The 23,239-nt window shown below is 52.7% G+C and overlaps 6 protein-coding genes across 6 annotated transcripts; 2 read left to right on the top strand and 4 right to left on the bottom strand.

Annotated features, from left to right (window-relative positions):
* Positions 1-2,304: 2,304 nt before the first annotated feature.
* On the bottom strand, positions 2,305-4,681 carry UV8b_08282 (uncharacterized protein; the record flags this gene model as incomplete). Its single annotated transcript, XM_043145779.1, has 4 exons — positions 2,305-3,462; positions 3,523-4,246; positions 4,313-4,466; positions 4,522-4,681. The coding sequence occupies 4 exons, from the start codon at positions 4,679-4,681 to the stop codon at positions 2,305-2,307; spliced, it is 2,196 nt and encodes a 731-aa protein (XP_043001714.1).
* A 2,217-nt stretch (positions 4,682-6,898) lies between these two features.
* On the bottom strand, positions 6,899-7,183 carry UV8b_08281 (uncharacterized protein; the record flags this gene model as incomplete). The annotated part of the gene is made up of 1 exon (XM_043145778.1): positions 6,899-7,183. One exon carries the CDS (start codon positions 7,181-7,183, stop codon positions 6,899-6,901), a length of 285 nt encoding a protein of 94 aa, XP_043001713.1.
* Positions 7,184-8,325: 1,142 nt separating this feature from the next.
* Positions 8,326-9,735, bottom strand: UV8b_08280 (uncharacterized protein; the record flags this gene model as incomplete). The annotated part of the gene is made up of 1 exon (XM_043145777.1): positions 8,326-9,735. One exon carries the CDS (start codon positions 9,733-9,735, stop codon positions 8,326-8,328), a length of 1,410 nt encoding a protein of 469 aa, XP_043001712.1.
* A 4,757-nt stretch (positions 9,736-14,492) lies between these two features.
* Positions 14,493-15,820, top strand: UV8b_08279 (uncharacterized protein; the record flags this gene model as incomplete). The annotated part of the gene is made up of 3 exons (XM_043145776.1): positions 14,493-14,640; positions 14,710-14,970; positions 15,063-15,820. The coding sequence occupies 3 exons, from the start codon at positions 14,493-14,495 to the stop codon at positions 15,818-15,820; spliced, it is 1,167 nt and encodes a 388-aa protein (XP_043001711.1).
* A 1,629-nt stretch (positions 15,821-17,449) lies between these two features.
* On the top strand, positions 17,450-19,413 carry UV8b_08278 (uncharacterized protein; the record flags this gene model as incomplete). The annotated part of the gene is made up of 3 exons (XM_043145775.1): positions 17,450-17,698; positions 17,769-19,143; positions 19,208-19,413. 3 exons carry the CDS (start codon positions 17,450-17,452, stop codon positions 19,411-19,413), a joined length of 1,830 nt encoding a protein of 609 aa, XP_043001710.1.
* A 1,487-nt stretch (positions 19,414-20,900) lies between these two features.
* On the bottom strand, positions 20,901-22,537 carry UV8b_08277 (uncharacterized protein; the record flags this gene model as incomplete). Its single annotated transcript, XM_043145774.1, has 5 exons — positions 20,901-21,127; positions 21,187-21,424; positions 21,473-21,795; positions 21,852-22,195; positions 22,254-22,537. 5 exons carry the CDS (start codon positions 22,535-22,537, stop codon positions 20,901-20,903), a joined length of 1,416 nt encoding a protein of 471 aa, XP_043001709.1.
* Positions 22,538-23,239: the final 702 nt, after the last annotated feature.

Raw genomic sequence — 23,239 nt, 5'->3', positions numbered from 1 at the left:
CTCATTACTAACCTATATGTGAAACCCAGGGTCCGGGAGAAAAACCTGTATACGGTCGTGGTGTCGGTGGTACCCCCGCGTGTCCGCATGGGTAAATAGGTTGCCAATGCATGGAAAATGTGTCGATGGCCCGGGGGACAACGTTTGCCCAGGCCCAGGAGCAGGTGCCGGAGCGCTCTGGCTGGTGCTGCGTTAACAAGCCTGCCATAATATTTGTTCTACATGTGCATTCCGATTCCCGACACTAGCTGTGCTTTGGGCAGTCTGGCATAAATATCGCAACATGACCAGTCCCTGATGCCTGGTTCGCGCTGACGGAGCGGCGCGAACACTAGCAATAACGGTTTGTCAGCAGTCTTGTAGCGCAACAGAGCCCATTCCACTTGCTAAAATTCTCCTATACAGTTTTGGTCGCAGGTGGGAGCGGGCATTTGCCCCCTATTACCCAATCTTCGCGCTACTGTGACGAGGCATTACTCCGAGTACCAAATTCGCTGACGCGACTCATGTGTAAACTCAATAATCCTCAAATTCCTGGCGAATTTTTTTGTATATGCATTAACACCTATGACTGCTTTATGTGGAGAAGGCTGATAGTATTTATTATCTGGTATGAATCCACCGTACTGCCTTGCCGCCTGGGCACCAAGCTTTCTCCGGTTTCAAAAAGATTCCTGGCTATCCTCCATTCCTTGTATATCTTTATAACTAAGATGCTGCTATTTCTCCTCCTTCTCCCCCTAAACGCCGTTGCGTGTCTTGCGCAACGTATGAACCCCCAGCCTGTCACCCTGCGCCATTCATCTGCTCCCAAGGGTGCTTCTCATCGCCATCACAGCCATGGCCCAAGATCTATTCCCGACCTTTCTTACGACCAGTTTCTCGCAGAAGTAAGCCGCACACGCAAGCTAAAGAATCCGGCGCTTCAGAAACGCATGTATTCTATTTCAAATGGAAATTGGGATATTGTAGGGAAGGAATATAATAACCCGCCATGGAAGAACCACGTGCTCCAAGAGTATCACCACCTATGTCATGCCCAAGTTAGCCAAGCTCACCGTGCTATAAGAGGCAAGTGCGGTGCCCACATGGAAACAGAGAGGTTGATTGTTTGCAGCTTTCCATACGGCAAAAAAAAGCAAGATGAGCATATGAGGACTATACACTGTCCTCAGGGCCAGGTATGCGTGCCTATGCAGGCGTTTAACTATCGGGGAAATGAAGTCATGTACCCAAACTGCGTTGTTAAGCTTGCTCTCAAGAAAAAAGCAACCCAGAATAAGCAGCCAGTCCCCGAATTCTACGGCGAATTTTGGGCTAAGGATGTAATTCATTCCCCGGGAACAGTAGACGCCTTTGCAGATATGAATTGGGAGTTAATGCATGGTGGGAGCTCATCAGGGTCAGGTTACCGGGCCTACTTTCATGATATGGCTGGCAATTCCGGTTACGCACGTAGCTGGTCATGTTTTAACTGTCCGCCTGGCGTGATGACAATAAAATCACGAATGGGCGGGTTTGCATATGGCTATGTAATTTAGTGTCAGAATGCATAGGTAAAACACACGATACTATAGCAAATGACCAAGTCAGTAGAGGCCGAGCATCGCCGGAAGGAGCAATCTGGTAGAATAGGGGTAGTCCTAAAGGGCTACTGTAACCGAGGATACAGTGGCATCATAGTTCTGGGATTGGGCGACGATCGGGCTAAATCCTACGATATCCTGGAAGGGTCAAGCTTAGATATCGTATTGAATTAGACATTAGGGCTTCCAAGGGGCTTTTCAGCTTCTTGGATTATAGTATTAGCCAGAAAAAGGGGGTAGAACAAGGCAGCGAGTGGGATTCACTAGCAAATAAAGCTGGGAAGTTTTTGCACACAGCTAAAATAAGGCTCGGTTGTAGGGTTCTATCTAATAAGTCGGCTGCTTGTATAACGGAAAGCACTTTTAGCAACCGCTTCCAGATATAAATGCTGTTCAACTGAACCTTAAAAATCTGCTAATTGCAAGGCAGGGCAACAACATTCTAGCTTATTGTGGCACGAACAGGGGTTTTCCACCCGAAACTCGGTTTCTTGCAAAATAGGCTAGCACTACAAATGGAATCCGTTGTGGACATGCCTGCGCGCTCTAGCCATCTATTTACGTCCAAATATACCGCCACCCTCGCTTCCAAGATGATAGAAAAGACTGCCAAGGTCTTGGGTGATTGGCAGCTTCCGTAAAGTTTGACTGCCAGTTGAGTCGGCTTGTTTGACTCTTGTCCTTGGGCCGAGGCGCACTTAAATAACACCAAGCTAAGCTAGTCTTCCTTCTCCCCACTCTGGCTCTTCTTCCACTGTCTCGCCAAGTTGATCAAGCTCAGCCCCGCCGCCGCACTGCTCCCATCTTCCAACTGCTTCGTCCAGAAGGAATCCGACCCCAAGACTAGCACCGACTTGCGGCGCTCTCTCTCTGCGGGAGAGAGATTCAAGCCCGCCTGTTTGTTGTGTTCAATCTGCTCCAGGTGGTGCAGGCGACGAGCATACCTTTCGTTGCGCTCCCTCCGAATCTGTTCCGACCCGTAACGCTCAAAGATCCATCTTGTCAAGGCGCGCAGAATAAGCAGGGCGTGCTCGCTGACGAAAATGGTAACAGGCAGGGTTGACCAGCTTCCGCCTCCAACGGAATCAGTTCCGAAGAGATGGACAATGGCGGCGGTGGAGATGCTCCCAAGGAGCGTCAGTGTCTCGAGGGCGGTGACCCACGGTCCGATGCCGTCAGATCGCGTCGGCGCAGGTCGCTGGTGCTCAAAGCAAATCTTGGCGAAGTCGGACCGAAGCTCAATCAGGTTGTTGACGAGGAACCCCATGGAGATCAATGGCCAGACTGGCGAAAAGAGCGCCAGGTAGCCAAACTGGAGCACGATTTCCGCAATGTCATCTTGAACGTTGTACTTGGACCTTGTCGCCTGGTTGCGCACACGTTTTAAGAAGCTTGCCTCGTCGGGATCATCAGATGTCAGCGTGAGAAGCATGGTGCCTTTGGTGTAAGCTCGACGGTAGTCGCGGTACCAGTCACTCAGTTTGTACTTGATCAATGGCAAGATGTTTTCCTCGAAGAAATCCGACAGTTGACCTGTGACGGTAAGGGCAATGACTTGATTTCGCAGCCGATCAGCATCCGCACGGAAAGCACGGAAGACGAGCTTGTCTGCGAATGATGCGGGCAGGATACGCTGGAGAGGTTGCTTTATGTGGGGGACGATGTCGTCACCAAATGGTACGTATATAAATGCTATTAGGAGAATCGGGAGATAGTTGGTGATGATGCTGAGTACAAAGACTTTCTGCGTCAAGGACATTTCATGGTCATCGGCAGTGCGGTGGTTCTCATACTCGGTTAAAGCCGAGGCAATTCCTTCCAAGGATGATGAGATTCTGGGGATAGCGACGGCCAGAATTATTGTAGGCACATACTTCTTTAAATATCCAAAGTTAGCGAGTAGGATGGTCTGTACTGCCATGGAAAGGGACCTTACCAAGTAAAACTGATGTGGCCCCTCGTACGTCTCACAGATTAGAACCTCGACCACGAAGACGGAGGAGATCATCAGGCCCAGAACCAGCGTGGCCAGAACTATAAACGGAATTTGAAGCAACTGGCGAGAAATCTGCTTCCATTTCGGAAAGTAATGCTTCGTGCGGCCATTTTCGTCCACAATGATCTTGTCATACTTGAAACTCGGCTGATTGACCTTGACTTTGTTGACGCCCCTTACTGTCCAACGAATGCTAAGGTCAATCTCTGTGATTTTCCAGTATTCCAAAAACACAGTACACCACACGCCGGTCAATATGGCATATGTGAGCGAGTACTTTGACAAGAAGTGCCAAGTAATGAGGCCAGTAATGGCGGGAAACGTCAAGAACATTAGATACGTCTGTATAAAGGCAAAGTAAAACGCGACCTTTGGCCCGTGGAGGTCGCGAATCTTGTCAAAGTCCTCCGAGGTCAAGATGAGGCGTTTGCTCAGATGCCCTAGAAGAGACTGGTTGACCGCTTCGTTGTGAAGAGGAAAGATGGATTTGACGTTTGCCCAGGGCGTTACTTCCGGGGTGATGCCGGCACCACCGAGGTCTTTGGGCCATGAGATGAGGTGATACAGGGCAAGAAGATCTTCAGCTTCGTATGACCCCTTGACGACGGTGTCTTTGTCGCCGCCGGGATGGGATTGCCTGATGGCGTACAGCCAATCCTTGACTCTGCACGGCGTTTTAGCATGCTGGTAATTCCAGGCTGGCTCCGACAGCGCCTCAGCGAAGGCCTACCTATGTTTGTAGACTGTGTTGCCCAACAACTCGGAATTTGCCTTGACAAGGACCAGTATGGTTTGCTCGTAGCCTGGACGAACCTCTGTGTGCAGGCCTGCTGCTTCCAGGCAGTCCAGCAAACGGTTGAATTCTTTGGAGGCGACGTCAAAGTCTGCTTCCTCGTTAGTGTGTTTTTGACGCTACGCTCCAGGGCAAAGCAGCGGTACCTATGCCGGCAAAGTCATAGACAATGACATACTTGTCATTGCAGGCCGCATGCTCTGCCAGTGGTGACGGACGAGAGTTCTCCCTGGCGAACTGCCGTGGTTGGCGAAGTGGCGTTGGCGTGGTCAGATGGTCAGCCTTGGACGCGACTTCAGGGGCCATGGCGGGCGATCCAGGCGGCTCCTCTCCGAGGCTGACAGCTGCCTGCCGACCGTTGGGGTCTGCCAAGCTGCTGCCAAGCTGCTGCCGAGCTGCTGCCGAAGGATGGATGGGACAGGGACAATTCGAGAGCGGAGGCAAGCACGACCGGAACCTGGCCGCGGCGGATGCTGATTGAGAACCAGTCGGCGAAAAGCCAACACGCTGACATGGTACGTGTTGATCAAGGAAAATGCAGACGATGAACGGGCGACCCGCAAGGGCAACGCATTCACGGAAGATCGGCAGCGAACAAACAAGGCTTGGGCAAATCAACGTCGGACCATCCCCTTCCCTGTCCCCATCCCAATCCCCGCTTGCGCCGCGCTGCGCCGCGCTGCGCCACCAAGTGCCTGGCCTGGCGGTTTGTGCGCAGGATATGCACGGGCCAACGCATCCGTTTTCCGATTTTCCGTTTTTGTTTTGCCGGTATGGCAGCGTTTTGCACGCGTTGCTTAGCTAACGCATAGGTCCGACTTGTCAACTTTCTCAACATTGGCGTGCAACGTACATACAATACGGTGTTTTCCGCACTTGTAAGGACTTCTCACGGTGCTATAACTTCGGATGAAGCTGGTCCTGTATCAACCAGGCATTTCTGATAGTAATATACAAGACGCTACGTGGCGCTGCATATACGGCGGGAAAACTCGTGAATTCTCCCGACGGCTCGCCCAGCCAACTAAGCACCTGCTCTTTATAAGTAATTCTAATACTCCTTATTAAGCTCAGCACCGCCTCTTAACAAGGTAATTCTAGTAATTCTCACTGCGCTTAATTATATACTTAAATTCAACGCATGTTTTCGCAAAGTGCCTCTATTTAAACAGCAGGCTTCCTCCTAAGGAATAGATAAAGCACTTACTATATACAGTCTGCTTATTATATAGCCCACCATTATCGAGTTCTCAAAATACAGATTTTACTACTCATCCTTATAGTAGCCTTCGCTAACCTTGGTTCAGCCATCTTTGGCCTACCTACCAAAAGCCCCGACCCAGCCATCTTCTATCGCTTCCACATCTTTAAAGCGATATCTGTCTCTTTCAAAGATAGCACCGTCGGGAACCTCTTCAGCAACCGCGTCAAGGCTCGCTGGCCTATACCGGCCACAAAACTCTTGCGGCATGCCATGTGCATCCCCGCCGGAAGATCTTATGGCGGATGAGTATTCCGCAAGACTGTTGGAGTATCTGAGGGGGGGGGGCAAGGAGGATATAGCCTCCGATTCCTAGTATAAAGTCATGGAAGTTTGTCGAGGCAGCGACCTCTTTGTTCCTAAGGATAAGATTCTGAATTGCTACGTCAGGTGGCGGATAGAATAGGCGACCAGTATAGATAGGAGTCGGGTCGGAACAGAGGGCAGATTGGGATTGAATTGATAGTTTGTGTGCCATCTTTGTCACTGCCATCTCGCGCTATAGTAGGCAGACATGGAGGATTACTTGGCTATATCTAGCGGTGGTAGACAAGTTTTGACTTGGGTGGCCGATGGCGGCCGAACTACTCGAGGTGAGCCGGCAACAGCGCAACAGCCACTTGGTCTTGGGTTGGGTTGTAGATTGGTTTGAGAATCGCGTTTTTTATATGCATTCAAGAATGATTTCATACAAGCGGAGTGAACCAGTCTGCTGCTCCTTTGTCCGCAGGCCCTGCCAAGGAGTCAAAATGCAGCCAGACGCAAATCTCATTTCGTTTGGAGATCAATTATATCTAAAGGGGCGCTACTATTTTAAGAGGTAGTAGAACTGAAGGCTCTCTACTTAAACTGGCTTTTAATTTAGTCTCGACTAAGGCTACTTTACAGCTTATTACTCCCTTCTAGTAGCTAGACTAAGTATAAGATAATTCTCAATAGTACTCTCTTATTAGACGATAATTTTAGGCTCGTCTTAGAGACCCAATAGCAAGTGAAAATTCTCCTTATATATAGACTAAATAATAAGTAAAGATATTAGAAATATAGAAAAAATATGCATCTACCTAAGAAAGATATACAGAGTAGCCCTACAAAGCCCTAGATACTCTAGAGTAGTTCAGCTCCTAGAAGCAGAACCTTATCTGAATTTAAAAGCTGAGTAAGTCCCTTTTAAATTAAGAATTGCATCCTTATTAAAATATATCTACGCCTTGCTGCCGTGACGGGGACGGGACCTTCCGGGTCACGGATAGGGACGCCTTTTACATTCCTTTGGGCGGAGTGTTGCAAACCCACGCGTCATGGGCCTTCACCCCGCACCAGACCTTGCGACCTGGGTTCATTTCGGCGCATTGATTGCAGCTGTTGACAGGGAAGCATGTGTAGCCGTTGTACTGGTTCCGAAAGTTGCACATAAGCGGGCGCTCGGGCTTCTCCGGCGTTTTGAAGTCGTCGCAATCCAGGCCTTGCTGTACCTGGCAACCACTGGGGCGCGCAAGGCCTCCCATGGCAAACATGGCGACGATCAATTGAACCCTGTAGTGCATCTTGTACGTCTTGTTTCTGTCTCTGGGCAAGGGTTGCGGACTTGTAGTTGATGGGTCGTCTCGAGATAGGCTGCTTTACTTGAGTTTCCTGATTTCTTAGGGGGGAGGCGGGCGGTGTTGAGAAACAGGGTGAATTTTTGCCGGAGAGAAAGGATTGTGAAGTTATAAAAGTCGGTCCCAGGTGTGGCTCGTCTCGGCGACTTGGTGGACCTTTTAAGGCTACTAGTTTCAGTAGGAACTGGAGAATTGAGCAGAATACGGCCTACTCCGCAGTGCACTAGTGTTTGATGTGCGTGACTGTTCCTCTCCACCCAAGACCCGGCAAGTTGGTTGATGCCTTCGGAGACCGGCGTGGCAGGCTCTTCTAAGAAGCCCAAAGCGGGAAGATGCATACGTAGTCGACGGCCATTTGATAGACGCCACTACCGCCTGAGTGATACGGACCACGGGGATTCCGCTCCCCTTCACCAAGTTTTGATCTTTCCCAATGACGTAGCCTGTGTGATCGGTATAGCCTTCGCTTGCCGCCGGCCCCCAGCCGCCACCTGGCCATGCCCGGCTGAGTGATACGGACCACGGGGATTCCGCTCCCCTTCACCAAGTTCTGATATTTCCCAATGACGTAGCCTGTGTGATCGGTATAGCCTTCGCTTGCCGCCGGCCCCCAGCCGCCACCTGGCCATGCCCGGCTATTTGAAACCCTTTGGTTGATAAAACAACTTTCTTGAGAGACTTTTGGACCATAAAACCTGTGAGCAATAAAAAACAGTGTTTGTCGAAGCCAAAAGCCTAGCCGTTGAACGTTATAGATGCGTCGTTCTGGCTTTCCAGCTCTCTTTGACGACGATTTCCTCGTAGCTCTAGGTGGTCGCGACACGACTCGACAACTTTGAGCATACTACTTGCCATGCCGCCTGGGAGATGACCTGCCATCTTTGATCTTTTACTTGTCATCGCCGGCTCTGTCGTGGAGTCGGCACGGAAAAGCCTTGTCAGCGATGACATCCAACGTATTCATCCACCCTGACTGCCGGTCTTTCGCATCCAGGTCGCATGTTGGAAAACGATGACCTACTGTGATCCAGGGGCCATTGAGGCCATCCATTAGTATACATACATGTTTTGCACACTGGCGCCTTGAATCACAACGGGTTGGGGTTCGGCTCTTTCTCAGCCACCATCATCAAATTCCTAGGCGAAATATTGACGTCGAAAATCGGCACAATATCAACCGCTCGCGCCCCCTGTTCTCTGAGGAAGCAATACCGGTCCACTGCAATCACACTCTCCACCACCTTGCAGCAAAGCACGCCGAGCGTCCACAAGATGGAGATTTGGCCCATGCAGCCCTTGTACCGCTCTTCGTACCCCACCAGCTCAGCAGTCGGGACCGTCTCATACCCAAGCTGTAGACACTCCATGGCCCTGCGCGCAAACTTGGTGAAGCTCGCCACGTCGCCCTTGCGAATACCCCAGATGGGCCGCTCGCCGTCCGCACCAGCAGCCACGGGGATGCCCTTGTCGAAGAAGATTTTTTCGAGTATCGCGCGATACAGGCGACGTCTTTCGAAAACAGAGTCTTCCTCGGCAGCCATCGTTTGCGCGCTTTTTCTCTTCCAGTTGTTTGGTGCCTGGCAACCCGCCATCAGGGCCGTGGGACTGAGCACCACGTTGTGTCTTTGCAGTGCCGAGCTGATGGGGAATCCGTCCGGACAGCTGGGCGAGCGGGGGACGATGTGATTGTAGCAGCACCCCACGACGGCTACCGCGTCGATGCAGCTCACCGTGGTGAAGTACCTGAGCATGGTCTCTGGCAGGCTTCCGCAGGCGTGCAGTCCGACCAGGAGACAGGGCTGGCCGTCGGCCCAGTCTTCGATTTGCTTCGCAAGCGCCGGCGAGCCGTCGATCCAGTGAACCAGGTGCTTCAGCCTGTGCTCGGATATAGCCAGAGAGCCAGAGAATGACCGCGACCCGGCGACCTGGGCTTCGCTGCCGTCAATGGACAGGACTCGCAGCTGGGGAAATAGGTACGCCAGGCTGACGGACAGGTAGCCTTGCCCTGCGCCCATGTCGACAACTCGAGTTATGCTCCTCCTCTGGCAGATGCTGTGGATGTAAGCCACGACTTTGGAGACCTCGGCAATCTTCTTGGGCGTCATGCGCAGGGTGAGGATTTCCGGCAAAGGCGTTGTGGGACCCTCGCGTGGCGTCCGGGGGAGGGCGAGCTGCTGCAGCCTTGCCAGCCAGGCGGCGAGAGATTCGGGTGTCTGGCCGGGGCGCGAATCCATGCCATCAAGTTCAGAGCTGGCCTCGGGTCGGTCGGCTTCTTCGCGGATACTGTCTATGAGTTGCTGCTGCGCAAGACGATGGTGGGGAAACAAGGACCACCAGTCGGTCCATTCCTTGGGTAGCGTGGCCCAGGCATTGTGGATGAGAGCATCGTTGACGTGAATGCCCCCGGTGATTTGGCGCGCAATTGGCGAGCTGATGAATTCGCAAAGATTCTCAACATATTCGTCCAGGCTTGTCCAGGCGATTGGCACAATGGGCATGGTGGGAAACGGGGGGGTTGGGCTGCGCGCATGGATGGCGGGAGAGCGTCGCAGCGGATTGGAAGACGGTGCAGCATTTTTCATCACTTGAAGCGCGACAAGGAAGCAACTTGCAAGCGGGTTTCGCGGGATACGGACCAATCACAGCATAGTATGGCGGGGGTCATCTGAATACGTGGGGTACGCCCTCTGTAAACGTCCTGATGGCAATCCACAGTATAAAATTGCAGCGCTCTCGGCATCAAAGAGAGAATTGATATTAATGACTGACCAGGAACGTCTTCTAGCGAGGTTCGTTCGTAGGCGAAACTTGTCTCCAGGCTGAATTCGGGAAGGGCACGAGTCTGGTGTGAATGAGGAGGCAGGACGCCAATGTTTTGCTGGCATTGAGGCAGGCAGGCAGCACCATGGAGGCCACTTAACAGCCGCCAGGCCCTTTGCAGCAACGCACACAGGGCGTTTATAGCGGCCGTGCACTGAGAGCTTGCCGTACCCTCCCCACCACAGCCTTCCGAGTACTCCGTACTGCCGCGCAATCCAGCCCGACTTGTTCGCAGACAAATCATTGGTCCTACTTTTAATTTACCATTGAAAGTCATTTAAAATCCCTCGAAGCTGAGTTGCTGCGCCACCGGTGTAGATTTTGCCAATGCCTCTTGTCGCTGTCTGTCCAGCAGACGCATGACGCGCCAATCTCCGGCCCGCTGCTGGGTCCATCTACACAAGGGAATGGCGGCTCAACGTATCCTGTCCGAACAACAAGCTCGCCTGTCGGGGACAGGGTTGTCATGCGTCATGGTCTGGCTCTGTCTTTTTTAGACGTGGATCTGACAACGATCAAAGAGAAGTTCTGTCAAGAACAGCATCGTTCCCGGTTCACCGACTTGGCAGTTGACCACGTCCATGCACGTGCTCCAATCTCTTGCTTATCCATGAAAAAAAATCATGGTAATGACTAAATGAAAAAGATCTTTGCAGTCAAAGGCCTTTGAAGCCGTTTTTTACCAGTTCTTCGTTGGCTGCTTCGTTTGGACGGCTTCTGTAGTAAATAGAATAGAATATGCCACGTTCACTGTTGGACTCGATTTACACGGTTGTAGGAAATTTAGCAAAAGCCTTATTCTGGCAGTCCATAATGTAAATTTCTGGTATAAGTGTATAAACGGTTGCATTCTGCTGCAATTAGATTAGGTTTTCAGTCGTTTGCCTAGGTAACTGATGGATCTCCAGGACAAAAGATTCCAAATAGTGAACTGACATTACGAGTGAGTATGCTTCAATATTGGAGAGTAATAGGCATATTCGTGTCTCCCAATATATCGATCCACTTACGGTGTCAACGAACAATAAGTGCTTGAGTCATACTACAAGAAAGATAGATGCGTCTACTAAGACTTAATATCCAAGGATCACAACTCTTCCCTCGGGGCTTTAGATACTGGCTATAACAAGATCTTCGCACCTATACACCAGTGCGAGAAAGATAAAAAAACCTGACCACCAGAGACTTTAAAGAACGGATGCCTTGCGTCTATCCGCGCTGCTCATATATTTCATTCTTTCAAGGGGGAAAATTTGGTCGATTTATAATCAACACATGTAATAGGATATGGCCAAAAATATGACCGAGTTGTCAATAGTCTCCTACGCAGAGCAGCAGAACATATCCACACTCATAAACTAGTGATATTCCTTGTTAAATCGGCCTGTAAATGAGAAGAACCTCTACGATACCCCTTTAATCGCTGATGGAGAAACTGGCACAGTATCGTCGTTTGCTGAAGTCCGTCATAGAACTTTGGATCCAATACGCGTAATCTCCTCCCATAAACAGGTTGTATTATCCGTAACTCCAGGTGTGCTAGTCCGCAACGTAGCAAATGATGATGGGCCTTGATAAGTATACCGTTTACCACTGTGATAGGGTTGTCAAGTCCACGATGCCTAGCTTAGGGCTTAATAATACTAAATTTATACCATTGACGTTATTACCAAGCTATAATACATTTATATATGCAGAGAGTGCACAATCACTGTAAGTTCCTTCAAAGCTCCTTCCGCCTCCTTCAAAGCTGAGCCCACCTACTCTATGAAATGTTGCATGAATGATAGAATACTGACTGGTCATATCTTCTCCTATCGAATACCGCCAGAAACAGGTGGTGGTTTTACTATTCTTGTTCAGAGTACTGTTGAAGCAAAGATCCAAAGGCCCAGGAGGCTTAAACGGAATGTTAACACCCGAAATGCGGTAATGTGATGCATTGAGTCAGCAGATGTCAATTTTCCAGTGCGCATATAATTCAGCCCTACAGTAGCAGTATGTAGGTATCAGCCTTCTCTCATCCTCACGTCTACGTCTACGCAGGTTAATTCTGCGGCCATGAGGTGCATGCAAGCTCAATCCACTGATGGTCTCACACTGAACAAGTTGGGGTCATTCAATAGCGCAGGGACACCTCATCGTGATTTTCGGTGGTACGTCGTCTCTTAGCTGTGACAAAGGTCCTAGGAGAGATGGCTTTAGGGAGTGGAAACCCTACCGCTCCCATGTACTCGAAGCATTGATGTATCACCGGGTGTATTTCTATTTGTTTTGTCCGAGGGAGTTCGGCATAAATACGCGGTAATGTGTCAGTGGGTTTATGCTAAGGTTGGTAGTTCTAAGGCCTCTTGCAAAGCCTTGGCTCCGGTTGCGATTTGGCGAAATCCTCAAGCATGGCTTATTGATGAGTATGCCGGCGGAGCGCGAACTCGAATGGTTGCCACGTTGAGAATTCGGGAAAGGCAATGATGGGATTTCCAGCCCTGGTCTTGCTCGAATTATTAACCAACCCCCGGGAGGATGTACTGTGTACGGACAACAATATTAATGACGCTCATAACTGGCTCTGCCACTTCCGTTCTTGAACTTGACTTTATGCACTCCAGCCTCGAACATACGGACATGGTGGGCCTCGTATTCGCCTACACATGGCTTACTACGTACGACCCGCAAGGTCCCCACGCAGAATTCATCAGACTTTGTCAAGTGGTGCCTGAAGCCGTCGCCAAGGAAATGGACCTGCTGCGTTCGATCTGGTGCCTTGGCTCCCAAGATAAGATGGCTCCAATTTGAGACGAACCGCTCCACTAGACCATGCACCCCGGACGCAGCAAAAGCAAGGAATATTGCCAACCGCTGGTCCGATCGGGCTACTGGGATTGGAGCCCATATAAGCGGGATTCTGGTACTGGTCTGATGTTGATTGGCATGCTATTACAAGGCTCTGCCCTGTTCAAGAGTGACGCGTCTGGATAGCATTGCTTCAACGAGGACTCGCAAAACTCACAAAAGAAGATAACTTGACTCTGGAAAGTAGTAGGGGTAACGTGCATTTGAAAAAAGAAAAATAAATAAATAAATAAATAGGGAGGGGGGGGGGGGGGGGGGGATGTGCTTCACCAGCGTCATGGTTATACAACAAGACCTGTGCACCAGCGAAATGCGGGCTGCAAGCCGGCGTGTTTCCATTATATTGCTCTGCCATTTCGGCGTGTTGGGAAGGGATATGGAAAAGTGGAGAATCTATCTATATTAGCTAGAACAATCCAACACCCTTCTACAAACCACTATTTTGGCCCCAAGCCGATATAATTAATTCAGGCGGCGTAGGCATCGGCCATGGCGGCAACGGGTGGCTCGGAGAGCACTGTTTACTTGACTGGGACTAGCCCCAAAAGTCAAAGCTTCTGGCTGCCCATGCGAGGCCAGGCTCATCTGATTTGCGTGGCTGCTCGAATGGCCAGGCTAAAAGAAACTGCAGAGGGCGGACTGGCGGGGAGCTGCCCCCACCAGTCGAAGCCCGTTGCAGCGGCGTACCGAGTCAGACACCCGTTTGACTGATCGTTCTTGCCTGCCCCATCGGTCGCATGCCGAGACTACCTGTCGCCGGCTTGGCGCACTGGCGCTGGCACTTGACACGGCATCTCGATTCCCCGATTGCGGGCTGCGGCCTTCCAGCCTGGGGCCAAGTGGGCCCAGCACGTGTCACGACATGCGGTGGCGCCGCCAAAGCGCCGCGCCCGGCTCGTCCTGGGAATTCCAGAATCTGCCCAGCTAGCCACACTTGCAGCATCTCACCAACCAGCAACTTAGTAATGCGACCCGTCGTCCGCGGCCAAGCGAGCCCTGCTCGTCATGGAGGGGCAGACGTCCCCGTGTATACTCCGTACATTGTGTCCAGGCGGTGCTGCCCCGCCCCCTCAGGGTTGCGCCGTCGCTGTTGCAGCTGCATCGGTGTCAAGTAGATCGCACCGAGGGCAGCTGGCTGGCCGCCTTTGCAGGTTCCGGATTCCGGCCACCTGCCAACGCCCTCACAGCTCGCTTGCTGCGTCTGCGACCGGCATCCCATGGGGCCGGCAGGCCGAGCTCATCGTTCTCTGCAGTGTCACTTTGAACTCTAATCCCCCCCCCTCTCCCGGCAAGCCCCCAGCTCTCTAACGGCACCGGATGACGGGTTAATAGCAGCACCTGTAAGCCCGGCGGGGCTGCAAGAGCATGCCCCGAGCCTGGTTATCGACCCTGTTTCTTGGCCTCCAGCAAGTTGCAGCTAGCGCCGGCAACCATCCTCGCCGGTGGCAGTCCTTGCCGCAGGAATATTAGAAGGCTGCCCTGCTCCCCCATCGATTACCTGTCCGGCCGTGGGCCAGAAGCACGATTCCCTCTCCCGTCGCTGCGGATTCCCGTCGCTGGGAACCCCGTCGTCACCGAACCGATGGCTATATACAAGGTCGTTGCCATTCCCACGCTCATCGGCTCCGCCTTGTCTTTCACGGCCACCTCCATCGTCCTCGTCCTGCACGCGCTGTACCCACCGCCGCACCATTTTCGGCACTCGCTCATTTTGAATTTGCTGATAGCCGGTGCGTCCTGCCCGACCCGTCCCCCCTCGAGGCCGCGCAGGCCTGCTAACCCGGTAAAATCGCGCAAAGACTGCATCAACAGCCTCAACAACACCCTTTCCGGCAGCTACATCCTTGCCACGGGTCACCAGACCACCCAGTCGGCTGCCAGCAGGACCTGCCTTGCCAATGCGTGGGTCGGCCAGGTCTCGGTCCAGACGGTCGACTTTAGCGTCCTCCTCATCTCCGTCGTCGTGCTCGTGGCGGCCTTGAGCAAGCGCATCGTCAAGTCGTCCACCAGGACGAGCGTCCTGCTCTGCGTGGCCACCTGGATTCCCGGCTTGATCACGGGTGAGTCTTCCCATCCATGCTGGAAGCGCCGTTGGGCGGGTCACCCGAAGCTGAGTCTTACAAAACCGCGCTTGGAAATAAAATACATGCAGGCACCGTCGGTCTCGTATTAGGCGCATACGGCTACGTCGACGGCAACTGGTGCTGGATCAGGCCGCAATACCTCGGACTGCGGTACACCCTCACCCACGGCTGGCGCATTGCCATCTTTGCGACGACCGTTGCCATTTACACCATTGTCTACATCCACGTCAAGAGAGTCTTTGGCAAGCTCATGCCCAGCGCCACGGCGTCAACGGTCCTCGCGTCAAACACCTGGCCTCCGCAGCAGCAGCAGCAGCAGCAGCAGCAGCAGCAACAGCAACAGCAAGAGCTCAACCTGCTCAAGCACGCCGGCACGCACGATCGCGACAGCCCGGAGCCCCTATTCTCCCGCGCTTCTCTACCCCACGATTCCCGCAGCGAGCCAATGCCAGCGCCAGCGCCAGCCGCCGCTGCCGGGGGCTCCAGGCCCTGGTTCAAACATGCTTTCCGGAGCCAGCGCGCCGCCCCGTTTCTCAAAGTCCCCGCGAACCCCTGCACGCCGGAAAACCGGCAAATGGCCCAGAGAAAAAGCGACCTGCGCAAGATCCTCTTCCTCAACGGATATCCCATCGCTTACATTGTGCTCTGGATACCAGGCATCGCAAACCGGCTTGCAGAGTCGCTGGGGAATTCGCCCAGGTGGCTGGTGGTTCTACAGTCGTCTACGCAGTTTATCGGGCTTGTGAATGCGCTGAGCTATGGGTTGAGCGAGCAGCTACGTCGGCGGATATCCGAAAAGAGGGAGCAGGTGCGACTGCGTGATTGACGGAGGCGTTATGAAATGGCTGCACGGGTTTTCCCCCCCTTTTTTTTTCCCGCTCTCTTTTCTGGTCCCTCTTCTTCTTCTACTTTTTTTTTTGCTTATTTTTTTTCTTTTTTTCTTATTAAAAATTGAACACGGGCCGGGACCTGTGATGAGAAATGCTTCAACGCCAAGCCAAGTTTTTTTGTACAACTTCTAAATTAATGCTTTCTTATTGTTTTTGTGGATAAAAATCAATTTTACATGAGTGGCAATATGCTACCATGGGCGGAATAGCTGCGGAGTGTGGAGTGTCGCCCAGGACGGCGTGATGTAACCGACAAATCAACTTGGATGCTACGGAAGAAAAACTCAATTCTATGACGAGACACAAATAGTATTCCGCTGATACCCGACGACAGTTTGTTGACGTGGAATTGTGACCAGCAAGTGTGCGTTGGGGAATGCCAACCACGCCAGAATGAAAAATAAACTTGCGTGTCGTGACGGCACTTTATGCAACGGTACACACTACAAAAGTGTTGACGGGGATATCGGTGGATTCTTACGTAATGTCGGGAATGTCCGGCTGGAATGTGGCACATGTAACTGAGGGAACAGTAGCCCCTTAGGGCTACCCCCCATTCCCACTATAAATAGCTGGTGCAGCGAGTATCGGTCAGCCGGTGCTCGTTATCTTCTTTCAATATTACCGTATCTTCTGCACGCTTCCTGACACTAAGCCTTAGCGAATACTGGCGCCGCACCTGGGACTTTCAAAAGCCGAGTGTCAAGTACAGGCACCATGCAATTTCGGGCCCGCCGGGAGACCGACCCCAACCGGCTTCCAACGAGCATCTCACCGGCAGGGCAAAAGCGGGGCGCGGCGTGCAAAATCCCGCTCCGGAGCGCCGAACGGAACTCTTATAGCCCGGCTCACGCCATTATCTAAGCGCCATTGGCTGGCCAGACAGGTGTCAAGCCCCACCGACCCACAGCACTAGCCCTGAGGACCCACAGAAGCGGCTAGGCTCAAGACGGCAGATGTACCCTCCCACGCCGTTTTCTGCGCAAAAATACTTTTAGCGTTTTCTTCATCATTTCAACATTGAGGACCGTGCGTCTCATCGCGCGTAGAACTATTTCAACATAGCGCGCATCCAATACCCGGTCCTCGCGTGCAACATTCCTGCTCGCGCAAAGATGCGCATCCAACGGTATGCCCGTCGCTCCCACGCGTGGACTGCTGCTGCTGCAAAGCCCCCAGGTGCCGTCTGGCGGCTCTGATGATTTGACCCGTCATCCAACGCTCTGCTGCCGAACCCAGCCCATCGGAACGTCTGGCAGCCAGGGCCCAGGGGGGGGAAACCATGCGCCAATAATGCCAGGTTCCAACAGCAGAAATGCCGAGACACCCGAGTCAGACGCCGCGAGCTTCGTCGGCTACGCAGGCCCGCGCAGCCGATGCCTCCAGGCATCCACAAGCCAAGGCCGCGACGCCCTAGGCCAATGCCATTACGAGTTGGCAATTTCCCTCCATTCCCTCTTCCCTTCAGCAGCTCAAAACCTGCTGCCATGTTAAAAATGGCGACGGCCCTTCCGCCGCTGGTCCTGTCGAGTCCCGCGGCCATGACGCTCGCCTGACCATCTGCCATGGTGCGTCCCGGCTTCCTGCCGCTCTGGCTCTTGCCGCTCGCGGTCGCGCTTCCCCCAGTCCACCACCAGGACTTCCAGCCCGACCATGTGCTCAGAGTGTCGGCTGCGACTATCGACATTGGCTGCCAGAAGCGACTGTCCGCCGTGGTCAACGGCACCACACCCGGTCCTGAGCTCAGAATATCCCCCGGCCGGAGCACCTGGATCCGCGTGTACAACGACATGCCCCACGACAATCTCACAATGGTATGAAACCGCACTGTCCAACCCCTACCAGCTCATGTGTCGTGCGTTTACTAAGGTCCCCTATTGGCAGCACTGGCACGGCCTCGCGCAAAGCGCCGCCATCTTCTCCGACGGCAGCCCTAAGGGATCCCAGTGGCCTATCGAGGCGGGCCGCTTCTTCGACTACGAAATCTACGTAACGGACGAGGAGGCTGGCTCGTACTTTTACCATTCGCACGTGGGCGTGCAGGCCTTGACTGTGTTTGGCGCCCTGGTGGTGGAATCGTGCGCGCCGCCGCCCCATTCCTACGACGAGGAGAGGATCCTGCTGTGGAGCGACTTGTTCAATAAGACCGACAAGCAGATTGAGGACGGCCTGGTCCACGTCCCGTTTGAATGGAGTGGCGAGACCCAGGGCGTGCTGCTCAACGGGGTGGGCGTCGGTGCCGACGCGGCGGATGCCCAGCCGAGCCGTAGCTGCCGGCTACCGGTGATTGACGTCGACCCCGGCAAGACGTACTTGCTTCGCTTCATCGGCGCGACCGGCCTCTCGCTGCTCTCCATCGCCTTCGAGGCCCACGACAACCTGACGGTCGTAAAGGTCGACGGCATGCAATGGGTCCAGCCGGTCTCGGTGGGCCACGTGCAGATCGCGTCGGGGCAGCGGTACGACGTCCTCTTCCGCGCCAAATCGCCCGAGGAGCTGCGGGCCGCCGGCAAGCAGACGTACCTGGTGCAGTTTGAAAGCCAATCCCGCCCAACCACCTACACGGGCTTCGCGGTTCTGCGCTACGCGCAAGACGCGCCCCTCCCAGCCGTCCCGGCCGTCTCGCCCGTCCACCTCCCCGCCCTCGACACCAACTGGCTAGAGTACCAGCTCCGGCCGCTCGACGCCCGCAGCGCCCGGTGCCCAACCCTCGCCGAAGTCACCCGCAGGGTCGTCATCCCCGTCTCGCAGCTCACCGACCCGGCGTCCGGCAAAATCATCTGGAACATGGGCAACCAGACCTGGACGGAGAACTCGTTCTCCTCGCCCGCCCTCGTCGACATCTACAAGCGCGGAGATGCGGCCGTCCCAGACTACGACGCGGCCGTCCGCAACGGCGGCTGGGACCCCCGCACGGGTCTGTTTGCCGCCCGCGTGGGCGAGGTCCTCGAGATTGTGTTCCAGAACACGGGGTCGCTGGTGAGCAACAACGGCGGCGTCGACGCGCACCCCATGCACGCCCACGGCCAGCATGTCCTTGAGGGCGGCAGCGGAGATGGTTTGTACGACGCCGACGAGAACGAGAAGAGGCTGGCCGCCATGGACTACCGGGTTGCGCTGCGCGACACCTCGATTCTGTATCGGTATGCGGCCAAGACGGGGGCCGGACAGCCCGCGGGGTGGCGGATGTGGAGGATCCGCGTCTCGGACCCGGGCATCTGGATGGTTCATTGCCACACGCTGCAACACATGATTATGGGTATGTGCCGCCGTCAATGCTTCCTCCTTGTGCTTAGTGTTGTTGGGAACTAACCCCTCCGCAGGGATGCAGTCGGTGTGGGCGGTCGGCACCGCGGCTGATATACAGAGGGTACCGTATGAGTACATCAGCGGGTATCTGGACTTTGGGGGCAGCGCGTACGGGAACCTTTCTTATTCGCCGCGTAGTGTCCATGAGTTTAGTGATGTCAACAAGAAGAGTCAGTCTGGTTGCGAGATCAAGGTGGACAGTTGCACCAGGCCGCAGTAGGCTGTAGACGATTTAGACTAATGTTTAATTTCACGCCTTGATGTCACCCGGGGCAGCTGTGTTGGCGCCGCTAACCGAGTCTGAAATGGGTGCAGTCTCGGATGAGCGGATGGCAATACCTTTCCTGAAGCGAGGCCCCCCTTGCGATTTGCGTTGTAACCTGGCGGGTAAAGCAGGGGTGGCACGAGGGATGCACTCCTACATTTCCCACTTTCCCTCTCATCTACAGTCCATACGAGCCACGTCCTTGAACACGCGATTTAGCAAATGCCTGTGGCTTAAAATTCGTTGGCAAATCGCGATATACCATGTGAACATGACAGCACCACATTCGGCAGCATGAGTTCAGCGGCACCATCGATTGAAATCGCACTGCTCGGCCCTAGATACCATGGTGGGTGGAGGCATCGCCAACTCCGTTGGGGGCGTCCTAGGCGGCTCGCATTTGAAGTGGCTGTGAAAGCTCGTGTTCATACTCGTCGCATTGGCGCCCGGACGCTCAATAGCGCCACTTGGAGATTGCAGCCTTCAGCCTTTCCGCAAGGGTCAGAGTCGTCATTTGGCACAATGTAATAAGCATCCAAGAAACTTGCCTTCCGCATCACCCAGCACAGGAAGTATATAAATGGCGTGAATAAAGCTGATGGTAGCATAAGCATATGCGAAATCGGTCTTGTCCATCGTGCCGCGCAGCTGGCCGGTACTAGGGCCACTATATTGGATCAATGCCACGAGTTGCTCGCCGTGGACTTCGTCGCGGCCCAACTCCGCTTCAAACCGCATGACCCTGACGTTCAGTTGCCGGCCTGACGCAGTTGCAGTGCAACACGTCATGGCCTGGGCCAAAGACCGCCAAGAATCTGCGTGACTATATTCAGGGTGAAGACCCAGTCGGGTCCGGCCACGCCATTCCAACGGATGGTAAGGATACTGCGGAGGGTGATCGAATACAGACAGGTATCTCGTCAACCAGATGCGAATACCAGTTTGTACTGCACAGATGGTATCCTGGCATAGTGATGGGCACCGATGGCTTGATATGTACCGGCTGTTCTGATGTGATGCAGCTGCTTTGCTCCATATAAGATACGAAACTCAGAATCCAATGCAATCATGTAATTCCTCGTCCCTTCAGCTTCTCAGTACGATATAATTCTCGGCTGACTATCTCCTCAGCGTTTTGGAGCAGCTTGACAGAGCATGCACATATCTCAAGGCCGCATTCGTCATGGTCCGATGCAAAAGCTCCTTTGTGAGCAGGATGGCTTCCAAGTTCTGGCGAGATAGCATGATGACTGTCACCATGTATTGCCTCAGCTACACTCCATTGATATTCCAACAACGCCAACAAGATGGTTGCTAGGACATACCGAAGACAATTAATGGCAAATTAGCTCCGGGAGCCCGGTTAGAAGCCGCTTGTCTCAGCAGCGCCCATGCAGCATCCTGGCGAGGCCACTCCCTTATCCCAGCAGTCTCCAGGCTGTTTATTCAACAAAATCCATGTAGCCATTTGATCGCGGGTCGCGACCTCCCTTTTTGTCGAAAAAACGATGCTGCAAAAGCTCTTTGGCGGTTTTCCTCCCATCCGGGAGCCAATGCAGCATGCACAAGGCAAAGTCCAGAAACTCCTCCTTGTCCTCGCCGACCAGCTCAGTAACCGTACTATGTAGCCCCATTCCTCCCTTGATTAGGTCTCTTCGAATGAGGCCGCCTGTTACGTGATTGTTAGATGGCGACTTTTTGTGACCCCGAGCTTTTCCCGAAACATACCGTCTTGGTCGAAAAATGGCCCTCCCCAAAAGTCATTCACGGTGTTGCACTTTTTACCCTGTCGATTCACAAGCTCAAAATCAAGCTTAACCGTCCGGTACAACTGCTCTCTTTTAGCAAGAAATTTTGGGGGAGGACCCAAGACAGAGGCTAGTTGAGCAAGGTGAACATGAGCGTCATACTCGCCGCCCTCGCCTGCGGGGTGGAACAGACTCTTGCCTTCTAGTAGGTCCCACATCTGCAACCATTAGAGACTATCGTTTGTATGAGGCTGGAGTTGGCTCACTATCAAGCCGAGATTCCATATATCGGCACTGTATGACCAACCTCCGCCAAGAATTGCTTCTGGGCAACGATATCGGTGAGATTGGATGGGGTTTGTACGGCCAGCGTTGTCGGGAAGTCCATGAAAACAGGTGTTAAAGTCAACAAGCTTGGGAATCATAGAACCCTTTTCCCAGCCGTCAATTGGACCAAGAGATAGATATGTAACACGACCGTCTTCCTCTCGTATGTGCATCGGTTGAGGATTATGTTTGGAGAAGTCGACCAGTTCTTTAAGAACAGAATCATTTTCAAACGTAATCAGGATATTATCATCCTTAATATCTAGAAACATGATTGGCGACATACTGAGAAAGCGCTACTAGACAAGGCCGACTTACCTGTGTGGATTAGATGGCACTCGGAGTGCAAGTAATCCAACGCTTGAAGCAAGCAGAACATGTAGGCTTTGAAGATGCCCAATCCTAACCTTTTTCGCGGCAGATACTGTTGAAAAGTAAAAAGAGTCTCCCTCATAGGCTCCAAGACAAGACAGTGGTGTGTCCCATGTTCGCCTGGTAAGTCAAACGCATCATATAGAGTCCGTATGCATCCAAGACCTTCATGTAAAGGGTTGGCATTTGCAATGAGCTTCAGAACCTTCAGCTCTGCAGCTGAGTCTATATCTGTAGCAGGGATCTTAATGGTGACATAGCGAGGAATGGAAGACTTGAACCATCTCTTACTGGTGTTCGCTGTTGAGTAAGTGCATGTGACGCAGTAGGCGTTTGGGTGTTTCTTACTACGACAGGTTTTCTGCCAGCCAGACAGTTGACCCAGCCCCGTAACCAATCTTTGCAATCGTCTTGAATCTGCCATCGAGAATTTGGCCTGGGTGGGTGGCGTGGAAATGCTTCAAGCGCTCTTTTGGGAGCAGCTCTTCTTCAATCGGATGAGACAGCACCCGCGCAGGTGCTGTTGGTTTTTGGGAAAAAAGAGAAAATGCACGCTTGCAAAGACGCGGCGCCATGATGCGAGTTTTGAGCCATTGACCAGGAGGCATGACACTGAGCGCTGTGCCCAACATGTTTCCAAAGATCAAACCAAAGGGCGAAAGTGGAAGGTGGTGCTGGATCGACTTAACTAGGCCGACGCGCCGAATTTATCGGCATCGTAGGAGGCGCAAAGCTGCGGTAGCCCTAAGGTGCCAAGGCGGAGTAGCCAGGCGGGTAAATATTAGTCCGTCTTAGCTACTGTTTTATTTACTGCTTTTTTTACTACTTTATTTTACCTTTACCGTCTTTTTACTGCCTTTTTACTGTCTTATTTTACCATCTTTTACTGCCGTATTTTACCGCCTTTGCCCTGCCTTTTCTACTATCTTATTTTACTATCATTTTTACTACCCTTTTTACCGCCTTTTTACTACCTCAATTCACCGCCTTTTACTGCCTTATTTTACCGCCTGTTTATTGCCTTATTTCACTATCTTTTACTGCCGTATTTTACCGCCTTTTTACTGTCTCACTTCACCGCCTTTTACTGCCTTTTTTACCATCTTTTTACCGCCTTTTTTACTGCCTTATTTTACTATCTTTTACTGCCGTATTTTACCGCCTTTGCCCTGCCTTTTTTACTATCTTATTTTACTATTATTTTTACTACCCTTTTTACCGCCTTTTTACTGCCTCACTTCACCGCCTTTTACTGCCTTTTTTACCGTCTTTTTACTGCCTTTTTTACTGCCTTATTTTACAGCCTGTTTATTGCCTTATTTTACTATCTTTTA

The sequence above is a fragment of the Ustilaginoidea virens genome, chromosome 7, assembly GCF_000687475.1.
Source record: "Ustilaginoidea virens chromosome 7, complete sequence".
In the NCBI taxonomy this organism is placed as follows: Eukaryota; Fungi; Ascomycota; class Sordariomycetes; order Hypocreales; family Clavicipitaceae; genus Ustilaginoidea; species Ustilaginoidea virens.
The sequence above is the reverse complement of the archived record's forward strand: the minus strand, read 5'-3'. Positions and strand labels throughout refer to the sequence as shown.